General features: G+C 42.1%; 1 protein-coding gene and 1 long non-coding RNA gene across 2 annotated transcripts; one reads left to right on the top strand and one right to left on the bottom strand.

Moving 5' to 3' along the window:
- Positions 1-469: 469 nt before the first annotated feature.
- SLC16A4 (solute carrier family 16 member 4) lies at positions 470-16,396 on the bottom strand. The gene is made up of 9 exons (XM_048498389.1): positions 15,086-16,396; positions 13,168-13,300; positions 12,568-12,711; positions 11,700-11,861; positions 10,880-11,143; positions 10,558-10,848; positions 8,003-8,214; positions 7,699-7,792; positions 470-971 (listed from the first exon to the last, which is right to left on the bottom strand). Exons 1-9 carry the CDS (start codon positions 15,221-15,223, stop codon positions 829-831), a joined length of 1,581 nt encoding a protein of 526 aa, XP_048354346.1. The 5' UTR covers positions 15,224-16,396; the 3' UTR covers positions 470-828.
- On the top strand, positions 4,275-8,007 carry LOC125433680. The gene is made up of 3 exons (XR_007244647.1): positions 4,275-5,441; positions 6,494-6,543; positions 7,433-8,007. It is a non-coding gene; the product is annotated as an uncharacterized LOC125433680 (long non-coding RNA).
- Positions 16,397-17,310: the final 914 nt, after the last annotated feature.

Here is a 17,310-nt window from a genome sequence, read left to right as displayed (position 1 = left end):
GATGCTGTTTCAGGGTGGGGGATAATCCACCCCAAAACAGCATCACTTTCAATGTTGTTTGACTGGGGACCCCAGATTCTCCCTTTAAGGTGGATTTAAAAGGAGAATTTGGGCTCTCTAGTTTAAACACCATTGAAAGTGATGCTGTTTGGGGGTGGATTCCAGCATCACAGCGGCTGCCGGGGATGGGGGGGCTCAGATTTTGCACCAGGCTCCATTTTCCCTCTATGCCTCTTCCCAGAGGGGAGGGCAGAAGGAACTGCCAGCTGCCGGCTGGGAGCCCAGCTGGTGGGGGCCAGGGGAGGGCAGGGAAGTCTGCCGTCCCCGGCCTTGGAGAGCTGCTTTTATAAGCGCAAGGCTGGGGGCGGGACTTGGGGAGGTGTGGCCATGCCCTAGGGGTGGGTGGGGATGCCCCCCCCCCGAACCCCCCTCCCATAAAAAATTTATATCTATGTCCCTGGTTTTGGACAACAAAATCAAGCATATCTCAGGATTTAAGGGGGTATATGGTTTATGTGTCAGAGTAAACTGGTTGTCCTTTGAAAGTACTGAAATAGCATATTGAGGCTGCTGACAGACAAGGTAGCTGGGGGTGGGTTGGAGTCCTCAGCCTTGAGTTCCAGGTATCTGTTTAGGAACAGAATTGTTTCACTTTGAAGCATAGATTATTTTTATGCTGAGGTGCCAAGACAACAGTTTCAGAAAGGTGTCTGGTTAGGTAAAAATTCTTTGATTTATTTCTTTTTTTCCATAATGAACAAGTCAATAAAATTAACTATAATCTCAACAAAAATTAACTTTTTCCCATTGGTGAAGAACTTTGCCTGCTTAAGTATCCAGTTCAGGTTCCTTCTGTTGCCTCCATTTTTGGGCTAGAGGCTCAAAGAAGAGTGAAATTGGAGAAACAAGGAAACAGATTCCAGCAAGAATGAAGGAGCAGGCGTACGTCTGAGTGTAATCATACAGCCAACCTGTAAGAATCACATCAGAGTTCAGTTATTAAAGCAGTTGGAGTTCCACCGCGTTGATATTTAGAAAATATTCCATTAAGTATATTTTAACTGTCACCTTTTCTAAGGCAAGTATTGCTACAGACCTAATACAAGTGAACCAGAAAACGATTGAGAGTGTTGTTTCCCTAAATCACATGTGAGTAGTTTGCCTTTCAGCAACTAACAGTGCATACAGTTAAAAATCACCTGAAAGGTCATAAGATCTTAGACATGTATTTTAAACTAAAACCAAATCTCACTATTCAAAAGGGCTAGGTAGAAATCTTATTTCATTTGCATAGCTTTTTAGCTGGCATTTATATATACATATATAAATATATATATAAAAGATGGTGATGTTTGGTTGCAAAAAAACCCCCCAATCCCGTGTGATAACTCCAGAAATCTACATTGTGGATTGTGAAATCTACATGTAGAAAAGCCATGAACAACGGGGGTGATAATAAATTGGGGAATTGGGTGAAACTGAGTGAAAATGCTGGCTGAATTGAACCTATTATTTGTTAATAATTTTAAAAGCAGATAACGCTGTGAGGCAAACGGTCATTTTTAAGATGTTTGTTATAATCCACTTTTGCTACTCAGACTCAAGGCAGATTATATAAGTCAGTGCAATCACTGGGATGAAAAGGCATCTAATCAATAATGTAGTAGGACTAGGACTGCAGAACTCTGAAAACACACATGTTTAAACCTCTTAATCAGTTCAAGCAATGATGTTACATAAGTAGCAATATAATGCAGTAACAGCACAATAAAAACATTCAGTAACTAATTCACATTAGTATAGTCTGCTGTCCTGTTTTCTCTATCAAAATGGCTTACTGAGTCATTCTGTTATAATGCAGAAATGTGAAAGTGCGGGAGCCTTCCTGATTTCATCATGCAGACCATTCCATGATGCCCATTTGCAGGGAGGCAGCTGTACAAAGCCCTGTTCAGATAAGTGAAATTGTTGTGGGACATAGGAGGAGAGGCGATCCTGCAGTTTTGAAGGTTTAGGGCCATGAAGTGCTTTGTATGTGATGATCAGTAACTTGAACTGGGTAGCTGATGGGCTGCCAATGACATGATTGCAGAATGCGTGTAATATGCACACTCTGCCCAGTTCTTGATGATCCCCAAGCTGCAGCATTCTGCACTAATCAGAGTTGCCAGAGTGGTTTCAAGGGGAGGCTTGTATAGCATGCATCATACAAGTCTAGTCTCAGTGCTATTGAGGTGTGGATCCAGGAGGCCGAATCAGCTGAGTCAAGGCTGGGGGCCATCTTCCAAGCTAAACTAAGGTGGAGAAAGCTGTTTTGTTTTGCAGCTGCATTAAATTGGTTCTCCAGATGTAATGATGGCTCCAGTATTATCTCTGTGTCCTTCGGTTAGTCAGCAAGGGTCAACCAAACCCCATCCAAAATGGGAAGCACAATGTCCTTCAAGACATCAGGCTTCTCTACCAGTATTACCTCTGTCTTGTCTGGGTTCAGTTTCAAATTCTCTCAGCCATTGAACCACAGAATCAGGCAGTGGATCTGGACCTCCGCTGTATTCCCAGGAGATACAGAGTTGGGTGTCACAGTAATGGTATCCAATTCCAAAACTACAAATGATTTCTGCTAAGGGCTTTACAAGAGAGATTGAATAACAAGGCTGCACCCTGTGGAATCACACACAGATAACTGGTCTCCAACAGCAACCCTTTGAGTCTGGTCCCTAAGGAATAATGTAAACCAAGCCAAAGAACATCCCCTGATACCTTCTGCCTCCCAGCATTTCAACAAGGTAGCAGGTCTACTGTATCAAAAGCAGCAGATAAATGCAGACATAAAGGATTTGCCAAATGTAGGCCTTTGCCTACGTTCTGATGGCTATCATTAGTTAAAGCCACCAGCACCCCGTCTATCTCATAGCCCAGCCTGAGAAGGGTCCAAAGTGTTCTCTAAAAGGCCGGGGAGTTGGTTCACCACTGCTGTTTCAACCAGGGAGTTAGTGATTAATTTATGATAGACATCAATGACTCATATGCCCTTTCATGATTTCAGCAACCAGGATGGCCAAGGATCCAAAGCACAAGTGCTAGCCTTCACAGAATGAAGATTTAATGAGCTATATTCACAGCAACTTATCAAAATCCTGCCCAGGGACTTGAATGATGGGCAGAAAAAAAGTACACAAATAAATAAAATGGGTGTCCAACTCTGGTGCTTCAGATGTTCAAGGACTACAATTCCCATCAGCCCCTGCTGGCATGGCCAATTGGGCTGATGGGAATTGTTGTCCATGAACATCTAATGCGCCAGAGTTGGACACCCCTGAAATCAATAAAGAGGATATCCATCTTGAAGGAATTTTCCAGCCTGAACTAGTTTTTCCCTCTTGCAAGTGCAGAGTGCCCTCCCCCACACAAGTCTCTCAAGGACCTGTTCCCAGGCAGGCTTAATTGGAACACGTACTTCAGCTGAGAATTTCACTCTGGAGGGGGAAGTTAACTTATACTCCAGAAGCCTCTGTGAAGATAGCCATGATTGGTTGAGGGGGATCAGAAGGTGAGGGGTTTGGATTTATAACCACTTTTCTCTCCTGTAAGTAGTCTCAAAGTGGCTCACAAACTCCTTCCCTTCTTTTCCTCACAGCAGACACTTTGTGAGGTAGGTGGGGCTGAGAGAGTTCTGAGAGAACTATGACTAGCCCAAGATCACCTAGCAGGCTTCATGTGTAGGAGTGGGGAAACAAACCTGGTTCTTCGGATTAGATCTCAACTGCCCTTAACAGCTACACCATGCTGGCCAGGACCAGTGTTATCCATAAGAGTAGCTAGTGAGAAGAATAGTCTCTCTTCCCTTTTCCCCCTTCCTCCTCCTTGCTGCCAGAAAGGCGTTTGTAAACTCTGGAAACTTTACATCTCAAGGATCAGCTACCCTGTGTTAGGACTTCAGTAAGTACTCAGCAAGTTAGCTTTGTCATTTTTCTATGCATTCTGCTATCACCAAACTGTATGCCTTATTTTAATATCTTTCTCTAATTTTTTCTAATGAAGCTGTTTTTAGGTTTTTTGCAGTGTGAGTTTACAGTAACTTGACATAGTATTTTAAAGATTTGGTAACTTTCAACGATACTCATAGCCATATTCCCAAACAATGAGAGAATACTGGTTGTTGTGGGTTTTCCAGACTGTGGGGCCATGGTCTGGTAGATCTTGTTTCTAACGTTTCACCTGCATTAGGAGCAAGATCTACCAGACCATGGCCACACAGCCCGGAAAACCCACAACAACCAGTTGAATCCGGCCGTGAAAGCCTTCGACAATAAAATGAGAGAATAGTTTGGGAGAGCATCACCTGAAAACTGAAATCCTTACAAGTATGAATGATGAAAGTTCAAATAGCTTATATAAGTTTCTTCTGAAGATTAAGGAGGCTGTGGTAAACTTTCTTAGCGATTTCTAGTTAAGCTTGTGTTCAATGTGATAATGTTGTGGTCACTGTTTCTAGGCTGCTGGATACATAGGGGCTGTTCTGCATTAAATGAAGGGTTGTCTTGATTTTCTGTCTGATGCTACAAATGTTTTCATGTCTGGAAAACTACATCGTAACTTGCGCTACTTGGCAAGAAAATAACCGAAGTAACCCATCATTACATGTTTTCTTTTGGTTGACTTATTAACTTTTTTCCCATCTCAAGATCACTGTTGGTTTTGGCCAGGGAAAATATACGCGACACCACCATCACTTTACTTTCTGTAACTTTTTATACAGGGATAAATAATTGCTCCCCATTGATTATTATTATTCCTTTATGATTCTGATTTCATTGTATCTCTATACATAACTGATGAAGAAAGCAGCAAAATCAGGCTCCACAGGCAAAGTAAGAGTCTCTACATACTTAAAGGACTACCCAGGTAAGTAGAAAAGTATAACTTTGTAAATCAAATAAAAAGGGGGAAAATTCAATAAGCAGCCCAGTGAGGATTGAAAATGTACCAAAAGGGATGGAATGTAGAGAACAGCAGAGAAGTCAGGGGCAGCCTACTCAAGCGCCATGGAAGGGGGAGATTGGGAATTTTCAGACGATTTATTCTCCTTCCCTTGTGATTCCTTGTGGGTTCTAAATTTGTTTTCTCTTAAAATCATAGATTGCCTCTCATGGTCTTGAGGTTTGTAGCATTAGCCGAACACAAAGCTAGATATTTGCTCCTAGAGTCTATACATCGTTTTTCATGTAATTTTTGCAATGATACTTCTCCATTATCTTTGCATTACCAACTTCTTATTACCAACTTCTATCTTTATTTCTGTTTGAGATAATGGATTGTTCCTTGCTATGGATGAAGAAGAAGAGTTTGGATTTATACTCCACCTTTCTTTCCTGTAAGGATACTCAAAGGGGCTTACAAACTCCTTTCCCTTCCTTTCCGCACAACAGACACCTTGTGAGGTAGGTGGGGCTGAGAGAGTTCTGAACAAACTGACTAGCCCAAGGTCACCCAGCTGGAATGTAGGAACGCGGATGCAAATCTGGTTCACCAGATAAGAGTTCGCCGCTCATTTGGAAGAGTGGGGAACAAACCTGATTCTCCAGTTTAGAGTCCACCTCCTCTTAACCACTACACCACACTGGCTCTCTGATATTCCAAACCAGGTTTTTCTCAATGTTTGCTTCTGGCAGCGTAAAAACAGTCCTGTCTATTCTCTTTCCCGCCCCCAACCCCCTGGCTTAGTTTCTCCAAAAATATTTCCCAGTTTCAAACAAATCTAAATCCCACTGTATCATCTATTCATTGAGAAACAGCAGCTCTAGCTGTCTAGCTGGCCTGTTCATGAATTAGCTATGTACATGTAAACATGGCATTTTTGGACATTTATGTCTTTGGAAAATAGTTCGGAGCTGTAGTGAAGGATGAGTAGCTTACAACATAATTTGGCATCATAATGGGAAGACTGAAAATTTCAAAAATAGACTAACATAATAAAGCCATATTGGCAGACAACAGACTTAAAAAGAATCAAACACAAACCATAAAGCCATGATTACAAAGCCACTTGTAAAGTAAAACAAATACAAACCAAACCAGCACTAAAGAACAATAGCAGTGTAAAAATTCAAACATTTTCAGGCTGTAAAATATACACTGATAAGCGCTCAGGAAAGCTCAGTTAAACTCCCAAAGAAGCAGAATTATAAAAGGCTTGGGAAGACAAATGTTGCCAGGTGTTTCAAAACGTGCAGTTTTGGTGCAATGGTGAGTCTTTAGGAAAAGAGTTCCATAGCCTAGGTGCCAATGCAGAGAAGGCCCTATCTTTAGTGTTTGCTTAGCATTGTTGGTTGAACCACACCAAGCAGGGTCTCCTCGACGCATTGGCGATCCTTAACCACAAAGGGCAAGGTATGTATCGGGAAAAAAATACCAGTCCCTTCCAGAGAGTACTTTTCAGTAGCACTGAGACCATTACCCAGAGCATTAATGATCTTTGATTTCTTTTTCACAGTATAATCTTTGTCAACGTTTTTCGTTGGATGCAGCTTGCTTGACAATCAGGTATGTGCTTTCATTTTGCTGGGGTGTTGATTATGTGCTACATATTTCTTGCTTTATGGGGAATAAGTCCCTCATGTGGGGCTGAGCAGGCTCAAACTATAATAATAGTAGTAATGAGAAACAACAAGGCCCTAGTGTGGCAACAACTAGGTAGAATACTTCCGTTACTAAGAAATTCAAAGTGAAATTCCAAAGCAGACAGAGGTATGCACACAGAACATAATAGTTAGATGGAGAAGAGAAGACACATAGGCCCTTTCCGCACGGCAATGGTGTGGGGGTGCGTCGGCATAAACAATGCCGATTCACACACCCCCAGGACCGTTCGCACGGACGGTCCCGGGAGGGCGGCAGGCGGCGGCGCAGCCTTCGCGCAGGCAGCGCTGTCCCTGAATGCTGTCCCTTGTCTTCTGGCTTCCGGTGTGTTGCAGAGGCCAGGGGACACCCCCACCCCCGCAGGCTGGAGCGACAGCTCTGGAGTCGCAGCCCAGGGGGGCGTGTCCCCTGGCCTCTGCGACGAGCCAGAAGCCAGGAGACGAGGTAGGCGTGCGGGGTGGGGATGCGCCTTCCAGCCGCCGCTGTTTGCACAGCAGCAGTTGGAAGATGCTGCTTCCAAAAAACCTCGCTCAGGGAGTGAGGTTCAGAAGCAGCGTCTTCACGCTGCTTGGGTTGCGAGGCTGTGTGAACTCCTCCCCAGGGACGCTGTTTTTAGCTTCCCTGGGGCACTCTTTCCCGCCCGTGCGGAAAGGGCCATAGTGATGACTTGTTATAATAGGCAATATTGATATATTGCACAGGTTATGATGCATAGTTGCGATTGCTTCTGTTAGACTGTTTGTATAAGTTGGATGAAGTTCTTTGTTACTTTCTACGTTTTTTTTCTCCCCAGAAGAATATATCTGCCATAGAACAGAAGTAAGGAAAAAGAACATGCAGCAGGGCTGAAAGTTTTCTTATCAGGGCTAAAATATCCTTTTTGTGCTGATTGTTCCTTTTTAAATGACTGAAAGCCCATAAATCTATCAGATCACAGCTCCTTGCATTTAAAAACAAATAAAGTACAAAGTGAGATGCCTTCCATTTTGCTCAGTTTGTTTTTGGCAGGGTGACATTAAGGGAATCAAGTTTTTTGTTTTATTTTTGTGCTTCTGATACCTGCAATGGGAGGACCAGCGATGACCCCAAAACCAGCAATGAATGAAGAGAGTCCCAAAGCACTATGGAAGCTTGGGGCACCTACAAGATCCACCTGTTGAAGAAACAAATATTTATTACCTCCTGCTTTTTTTGTGTGGTATAGCTAAAGCATGGCATGCTGACAAATTGCCGCCCATTTGGAATATGTTGTGTCCCTACAATTTTGCAACATTCATCAGAAAATTGTGTGTATTGTACAGATTATCTTTTGGATGTGTAAAGTGCGGACTCAGTGTTTGCCTAATGATTTTTTTCTACTTACCAATACAGGAAGCAACAGGGCCAAGTAACCACCACTGAAAATGGCAAAGACCACAGCGTAGGTCATTAGCACTGGGAAGGTTGTGGCTAGAGGACCCAGCAGGTTAGTGACACCACAAAGAATGAGGTATGCCTTGTGGTAATGATACTTCTTAGTCCAGTTCTGATCTGCAATCCAGCCGGAAAGCAGTAGGCAGACCGTCTCTGTTATTCCTGAAAAGATGGGGGGGGGGGGGGGATTAATCTGCAGTCAAACAAAATCTTTACAAAATTGTTAAAACATTGGCACCTGCTTTTCTTTATTTAAGTGTGTGTCATATTATACAGGAACTATAAAATGCATGTGAAAATGCTCAGTTGTAACTCTTAAAGGTTGATAACAATGCTCATGAAAAGAACATGACTCTAAAACTTCTGCCTTTTCATAATATTCAAATTTTCCCCAAGCAAATTAACGCTTTAGGGGAAAAGGCTACTTGGAATAATTTTGAATGTATTAAATATCCAGAAGCATCTCCTTAAGTGTTTTGACAGTAAAATCAAGGAGAACCAACAATTACTTTAATTGGTGTGGAGAAAACTACCACAACTTAAAAGACACAGGTGATTTTTAAACAAACTCAATTTTTATGCCACATTAAAACTAACTCACCCTTTATGATAGTGACTTCCAAATCACTGATTTTTCTTGGGATTCATAATTTAATCTTTTAATTTGACTAGGAAACCACCCACTTATGACCTTAACAGGAGCAGCAGTGGCGTAGGAAGTTAAGAGCTCGTGTATCTAATCTGGAGGAACCAGGTTTGATTCCCAGCTCTGCTGCCTGAGCTGTGGAGGCTTATCTGGGGAATTCAGATTAGCCTGTACACTCACACACATGCCAGCTGGGTGACCTTGGGCTAGTCACAGCTACTCGGAGCTCTCTCAGCCCCAGCTACCTCACAGGGTGTTGTGAGGGCGGAAGGGCAAGGAGATTGTAAGCCCCTTTGAGTCTCCTACAGGAGAGAAAGGGGGGATATAAATCCAAACTCTTCTCTTCTTAACACTTCATATTTCATTGACACCAGTAGCCAAAGCTGATAGTCTGGTGATCTTCTCATAAACACCTCAAGAATTGCAAGATCGTTCATCAGGATTTCACAAATCATTGTCTCCCCTCTTTTTGCCCCCCAATGGTAAAAAGAGTTTTATGCTGACAAAATTTGGGCGGTTAAAAACAAAAAACCTCCACAGCTTCATAAGCATGTTTACGATATGAACTTTTGTGGACTGTAGATAATTCCGATAGTTTCTGTTCTAAATTACTTCCCTTGTTTCATGACCATGGTTGTCAACCAGATTTTTTTTTTGAGAGGTTGCTTTGCAAATGTTATTGGGGGTTAGACTTAAGTCTGTGGTTTCCTTACTTCAGAATGGTTTGCTGATTCACTTTGTGCGCCTTTGTTATCTTTGGTTTGATAACTCGAGGCCAGACAGTAATCCTCAGGGCTTGAATGTTTCTATGAGAACTTAAGTTGCTGATCCCTATTCTGTGTTAATGTCTGCGCCACAGAACTTTTAAGTGAACATTTGAAGAAGTGATTTTGTTGACAGTGAAAGTTTGCTTTGAATAAAGTCATTTTTATTACTGGTGTTTGTTTCTTACTTTGTAATATAAATATCCAATGAGGGATCGGATTTTGTTGAGAACCATTTGTTTAGGGATTGGTTGCGAAAAGTGCACACATTAACAAATACATAAACATACCTTTGAGACAAATATTACACAGTGGCATATTCTGTGTCATCATTAGTTCGCTCTTTCCTAATGTTCTCTATGCCTGTAGCACGCTATGTTGCTGTTTCCAGGGAGCAGTCTACGCTAATCCAAAATTACAATGATTTTTTTCGTAACATGTTTCTAACGTTTGCTTTGCAATTTATAGCACCACATTAAATTTGTTTATGCCCACTATAATAGTGTTGCAGTGAGAGCCTTCATAATTAATGTATTTAATTCAGCCTTGGAGTCAAGATTCCTGACCTTTTTTTTAAAAAAAAAATGTTTCTAGAGTCATAAGGAACTATCAGCATGTAGTATATGTATTGCATCCTATGCTCATGGTTTCCTATGTACTTTGGATTGATGGGCTGTATACGCTGGAGTAGATCCAAAGAAGAAAGCTCTTCTGGTGGAATGGATTCTTCCCCTCTCTTACTATCACCCCCACCCCCACAGGGCCGGAGCGAGGGAAAACTGTGCCTGGGGCACGTGTGTGCCCTGCCACGCCTGCCCGAAACACCCCCGGAATGTCCTCACCCGGTGCACGCCCAGTTCGTCACATACCTCCCCCCTGGTGCTACGCCACTGCACCCCGTCACCCTAAGACCGGTCCAACAGTTCATTCTCTCCCCTTCCTGGAACAATGGGTGCCATAGCTTGAGTAGAAAAATTTGTGAATGTCAGTGAAGCCTTCCTTGTGTAAGCAGAAATACCTTCTCCAACACAAGGGCACCTTTGGACCCAACCTTAAGAATCCCACATTTTGAAAGAAAAATGATGTTTTCCTTACCAGCCACTGAAATGATGTAAGCAGCATCCATTGGGTCTATGCCCAGTGTTTTGGCTCTGGCTGCAAGATGAAAGGTGGGAACGAAGTAGGCTAGCTGACTGAAGAGAAAAGACCAAGTGAAAATGTAGAAGAAAGGATTTTTCAGCTGGGAAAAATCAAGATGGCATGTCTTGCAGGGAGAAGGCCCGGGATGTTTTTCTTCTGGGGGTGGAAAGTGGCTTTGACTAGTGGCTTGGTATTTTTCATTGTTGCCCATAAAGCTGTCTTTCTGTGGGTTTATTTCTGGGAACACTTATGGTTTACCGAGGAGGGTAACTGCCACCGAATTCTTCAAGCCGGTTCGCAAATTTGCTGAGTGACAACACACTTTCATTACGATTACCCGCAGGATCCATGCTGACTAATTCTGAGGTGCTGATTTTGTTTTGACAGTGCTCAAAAGTTTCTGGAAACTTGCAGCTTGTAGATATTTGGATATCATCATTTCTGATACCTACATCTTTGGTTCTATTCACATTAGCTGGCCATAGTAGCATGCTGGAAGGTACAAGGTTCAGCATCATGCCACCGTATATTAGTAGAGAACCTGAGTGAATGGACAGACATACCACCAGAGAAGCAGAATTGGTTAACGTTTTAATTCATTGTGAGAAAAATGCATGAAAAACAAAATTAGCTGTTAAGAGCTTTTTATTTTTCCTTTGAAACAGTGAATTTTCTTTTGCGATCTTATTTCCCAGCGGTATTTTAGAATGTAATTAACAAAGAAGAAAAGGATATCTAAAATACTTGGATCTTTTACCTTTTCGTGATTGTCATGTCTAATAATTAGGCAGTGCATTTCAGGAACAGGCAGTTATTCAGGCTTTTTCTGTTACATTTTTATGTGAAAGATGTGGCATTGCTGGTTTCCTGATTACAGTATAGATAAGTGGAGTGATTGAACCAGTAGAAAAATGAAGTTACTGTTTGACTCTAAAATGTCTCGTTCTGGTTTAACATAAGCAGTTTAAGTTATTGATTAACAGCTGGAAGAAAACAACTGACACTGTTGTGACATTTTAGAGCTAAAATAAAGTATATCATACCTAAAAAGCCAAATTGCAATATTGTGCAAGTTGAGATGTGGGAATGCTACTAACCTTGCCACCCGTAATTTTCTATCAGGAGCTGAACAAAAGGTGCCAGTAAAACGCACAGTCCCATTCCTGAGCGACTGATTGCATTGGCTAGAGCCAGCCGCTTCTTAAAGTACTTAACAACCATTACAGCTCCCACTTGATACAAGCAAGCAAAACCTAGCCCTAAAATGGAGAAATATAGAGAATGAAGCATTTACTCCTGGGTTAAATCACTTCCTATCCTCAGCCATTTGAAATGGAATGTCTTTACCATAACTATATTTTATTGTTCAGAAACATCAATATGCATTGCAGCGAGGGAGAGTAGGTCTGGCACACTGGGAGAGACACCAGATGTTGCTGTTGGAAACCACAAATAACTGGATCAGTGGTTTGCACTAGTGCCCTCTAGGATCTCCTTAAGATGGCAGCTATGTGTTCTACTGTCTTTGAGGTTACTATCCCTAAACTTGTGTGAACTTATCAAAAAATATAGCATGTTGACTGAACTAGCCCTCACAGAGTTCAGCGGGTATTATATTCAAGTAACTATGTTTAGGAGTGCAGTTTCAACTTGTCTTAAGAACAAAAAGGGGATTAACAACAAGGTAACTAACTGAAAAAAGTCTCTGTTGTTCTGTTGAACTGCATAGGAAGAAATGGGTTACTGTTGCCTGCAAATGTTTCTCATAGCTCAAACAGCAGGAGATCAAGCTGATTTACAGAGCTGTATTCTTAATTTTCTTTAAATTGTCTCTCATGTTCCCAAAATTCTTGTGCAAGGAAACGATATCTTCAGTCAGGACAAACTCTATAAACCGAAACTGCCAGTTACTAATAAAATTCTTATAATCTGGAGCTGACTTCTTTCCAGACAGGCTGTGCTTACCTGAAAGAAATCCCATAGACACACAAAGGAAGGAGAGGCTAGTGGCCACTGTACTAATAAGACAGCCAACACCAAACAGGCATGCCCCAATCAATGATGTATTCCGATCACCTAGCATGTCACACACTGTCGTTACTAGTGGAGCTGAAACGAAGAAGAAGGGGGGAAAGCCCTTCAGAAAAATGCACTATAATAGTTTGAGGAAGAATGCAGGACTATTCGTGGGCTTGCCCACTAATGGTGGCCCTTTCCTCTGGTGCAAGGAATCTTCCAATGCTACAGACTCTTCCAGTGCTCCTGAAGAAAGCTTTATGTGAACTTCATAAGATCAAGGCCAGAGGCTTTTATCTCATGCTGTGTGCATGTAAAGATCCTATGGTTTCCTGGCTGTGACATACTGACTGGTCCAATTCCACTTAGTAAAGTTCCCTAACCCACCACACACCCCATGGGAATTTAGATTCAAGGGTTACAAACAGTTTAAATCATGTAGTTCACAAGATAAAATAGCAGAAAAATGTTTCTGTGTAGATGTTGATGACATTTTGAATGATAATCTTTCTTTATATTGTCTGTTTAAACAAACGTAGTTGTGCTAACCTGCTAGGAATCGAAGAGAACTCATAATAGAGCCAATCCACCCAATGTGTCCAGAAGAGCCACCAACATTTTCTTGAAAGACCACAAAGAAAAGTGCAAAGTTCTTCATTGTTCCCATTACAGACACATTTACCTTAACAATAACAACAAAAATTCTCAGTACAATGTTAACTGCTAGCTCCTGCTTGTTTCCGTTCTGTAGAACCTAGTGCTTTCCACTTTAGGTTAGATTTTGTATTGAAGCTGGGGTAGGGGAATCCTTCCATGCACTTTTGTGGCTCATAGGGTAGATCTCCAGTTGGGTCTCTATGAATAAAAATGCATCTGCCCCTCCACATGTAATGTAATTACATGTTTCCAATCCTCCAGGTGTGTTTACAAATTGCAGCTGGCAACTTCCTCTGCTTCCGCTTGTGTGGGACCACAAAAAGAACCATAAGAAAAAACATAACTTTTTCAGTATAGGAGAGACACCCTCCATTCCCATGTTTACTATTGGGAGTTGACTATGGGTAATTCACAGCCCACATACACATACCTGTCTAGCATATAAGCTGGTTAGTAAACACTTAGATCAGAAAATCTGATTTAGGTCTCCCAAATTTTGAAATTAGGACTCCCTTAATAGATGGTGGCTAAGGAGAGCAGTCCTCTTAACTGATGTTGCCCACTTCTAAGATGTGAATTTTCTCCAGTTTATATGGGCTTTTTAATTTTATTATTCGATTTATAGGCCACCCTTTCCCATCAAGACAGGCTCAGGGCAGCTCACAGAATTCTATATACAAGAATAAAATAATAAAATCAAGTCAGCATATAGAAGTCTGAAATTTAAAAATATAAATTCTACTTCCGGTGTCAGAAGCCAATAATCATAAAACCTAGGGGGTTGGGGGGGAGGGAAGAGAGGGGAATCAAAGGACTACCAATATTGACTCAGAACACATTGAGAATGTTGATCTGGTTCAGACAGATTGGTAGTCCTTTGACACTACTTAGAATATGAGTTCTGAAATGAAAGGAGACTAGTATTTGCAGTAATTATAAGACCAACATTTGATTGGACTTTTCTCAACCCATTGATTCCTGGCTTATTTTATAGGTGGGGTTGTGTTTCCCTGAGACATCGGCAAGATAGCCAAACTCCCTTCGGTACACCAGACCCTCACAGCCAATACCTGAGATCTTTGGAGTGGGGAGTGCCCTGAAGGAGAAAGACTCCCAAAAGCATATTGCCAACCCCACCCCACCCCTCAACTCAGTCCACAGCTGATGAAGGTCTGATAAACCTGGGAGAACCAGCTCTTTTAAAGTGACTGTCTTGCCCAGGTCTCTGTCACGCATGACAGGTTCACTTTATGTTCTGCAAAATAATTTGTGCATTGTACAACATCAGGATAGAAGGAGGATGCTTATTCCTAGTTTTGCCACCATTGTATTGCTGGATGGGCTGAAGGTTGGAAGGAGACTGAGCACAACTGCAACTCCTTCCCTTTATATGCTTTCTCTGCCCACCATACTTATGTCCCCTAATCACTGGTATCCCTAACCCTCCACTAGCCTCCTTTATCCAATTTATATCTTCGCCCATGCAAATACTACCCATTACACAGCATATTCATCAATACCCTAAATATACTTTTAACAAAAGTCTACACAACCCCACCTTTTGTCCCCATCACACGCTCAGAGTTCCCCTTAATTGCCTAATAATGTAGGAGCCTTATCCTTAACTGGACAAGCCAGGCAATTTGATTCTGAAGAGGAGTGGAAGCTCAAACTATAAAACTACTCTCAGAGACTAGAAAGCTCTCATAGTACTCTTCCATTTTGTTATGTTTCCAAAGAGCATAATAAAAACCTATTAAGCTTACTTCTTATAATGTTCAAAGTAGCATCTTTGTTGTTTTTTACTTACCAGAAAAAAGTGAAGCACGATCATCCATCCCCACCCTCCGTCAGGAGGTTCTGTACTGTTGTGGCTTTTGCCATGTTTTACCATCATTGGCTGATCTTCTCTCATTTGTGTTTTTACAGCACTTGTACTGGCTGGCATTCTGAAAGGCCCCCCCCCCCCCCCCTTTACCTCAGAGGCTCTTCCTCAGCCTCTAAGAATACAAGCTGCCCCTGCTGCTTTATACAGCTCTTTCAAATTAACCATTAACTATGTTTTTAAACTTTGAAAAGAATTAAGAAATGAATGTCTTCTATGTTACTTTGTGGAAAAGTCCTACAGATAGGACATTTCTCAATATTTGCTGGAGTCAGGGTTTTTGTGTGTGTATGTGTGTGTGGATTATTTTGTCGCATGCTGGGATGATGGCGCCTGCTTTATCAGATAATTGCCTGTTTGTTTCTTTGTATGAACTATAACTGATTTAAACAGAACAATGTGCTTTGAGGGCCAAGGTGGATGTGGGGGCATCACCATGTCTGACACAGAGATGCTGCTTACATTCTAACTCCTAATGTTGGTGATTTGAAAATGCCAAGGGAGTCTGATGCTGACTGCCAGACCAGGCACTAATCCCATCAACCCTCCCAGCCCTTTTTCAAATGTGCCAAAGGGCTGTTTCTCCTTGAAAAAAATTTCAACACTTGGAAAGATGGAATGAGGGGGAAGAGTCCCAGGAGTGCCTGGTCCTGCCATGCTACCTCACTGAGTTTTATAACTGGCAACAGTGCCTAGTTTGGCCTGCTGCCTCACTGTGAAAAGTGGACCTATAAATTTAGTAAATAAATATTGTCATGCAGTTCACAGGCGGAGTATTCTAAACCTTAGATGGTCCAGAACATGGTGGATGAAGTTATAATTCTACTTAGTTCTTTTTGCTGAAAAGGGTATAGGAGGCTCCAAAGCCACGCATAGCTTTGGATGTGATAGTCAATATAGTCAGAGTTGGAAAGGGCTGTACACGCCATCTAGTCCAACACTAGGCTCAATGCAGGATTAGCCTAAAGCACCCCTGACAAGTGAGGTAAGGCTCATGACTGCCCTAGGCAGCTGATTCAACTGCTGAACTACTCTCACTGTAATTTTTTTTCATAATTTGAATCCAGTACGTGGTGAGCAGCTAATAGAATGACTGCAGAATGTGAGTAATGCACATGCCCCATCTAGCTCCTCTTATTAACCAAGCTGTGGAATTCGGTATAACTGATTGACTTTGAGGGTAGAACCACATAGAGTATGTTACAATGATCTAATCCACAGGTGTCAAACTCGTGGCCCTCCAGATGTTCTGGACTAGTTCCCAGCATGCTGGCAGGGGATGATGGGAACTGTAGTGCAGAATATCTGGAGGGCCACGAGTTTGACACCTATGAATCCATTACCAGTGTGGCTCCAGATAGCTAGATCAATTGAGTCAAAGTAGGGGTCCATCTTCCAGGTTTGGCAAAGTTGGAAGAAAACATTTTTTACAGCTGCATTAACTTGCTTCTCAAGCTGCAATGCTGTATCCAGGAGGATTATAAAGATACTTGAGACACTGTTGTAAGAGCCGAATATTCCCTCCATACCTGATGTGAAGTGCCTATAACAGTGGTGGCGAACCTATGGCACAGGTGCCAGAGGTGGCTCTCAGAGCCCTCTCTGTGGGCATGCACAGAGTGCCCCGCACACACATCTAGGCTAACCTGGGCTGCTGGGCTCGATTATTAGCATTAAACCTAAGACCTAGTTTTGTGGAAGCAGTGTAGGTAACCCTGTTAACCGCTGTTAAACCTCACTGATTTTCATGTGAAGAACTAAAGCACGATCCTTTACCTGGGAGTAAGCTCGGATGCTGGCGATGGGGCTTGATTAACCCGTTGGAAGACTTGCAGTTGCTTCAAAGCAAAACCACTGACTACTACCAAGATTACTCCTGAGTAACACACGCCTTGGAGCCACACGTTTTTTCTAAACTAAAACCTCCATATCCAGGTTAAATTGCCATGTTGGCACTTTGCGATAAATAAGTGGGTTTTGTGTTGCAATTTGGGCACTCAGTTGAAAAGGTTCTTGAAAAGGTTCCCCATCACTGGCCTATAACATCTGCTGTCCTTCCACACCTGTTCTGCATGTCTTTGATTGGCATTCAATAATTCTGGTTTTTGTTCTGCTTTCCACCCTTGAATGTGGGCAAAATTTAATATGAT

This window comes from Sphaerodactylus townsendi, linkage group LG05, assembly GCF_021028975.2.
Source record: "Sphaerodactylus townsendi isolate TG3544 linkage group LG05, MPM_Stown_v2.3, whole genome shotgun sequence".
NCBI lineage: Eukaryota > Metazoa > Chordata > Lepidosauria > Squamata > Sphaerodactylidae > Sphaerodactylus > Sphaerodactylus townsendi.
Note: the sequence above shows the minus strand (reverse complement) of the source record. Positions and strands in the feature narration are given on the sequence as shown.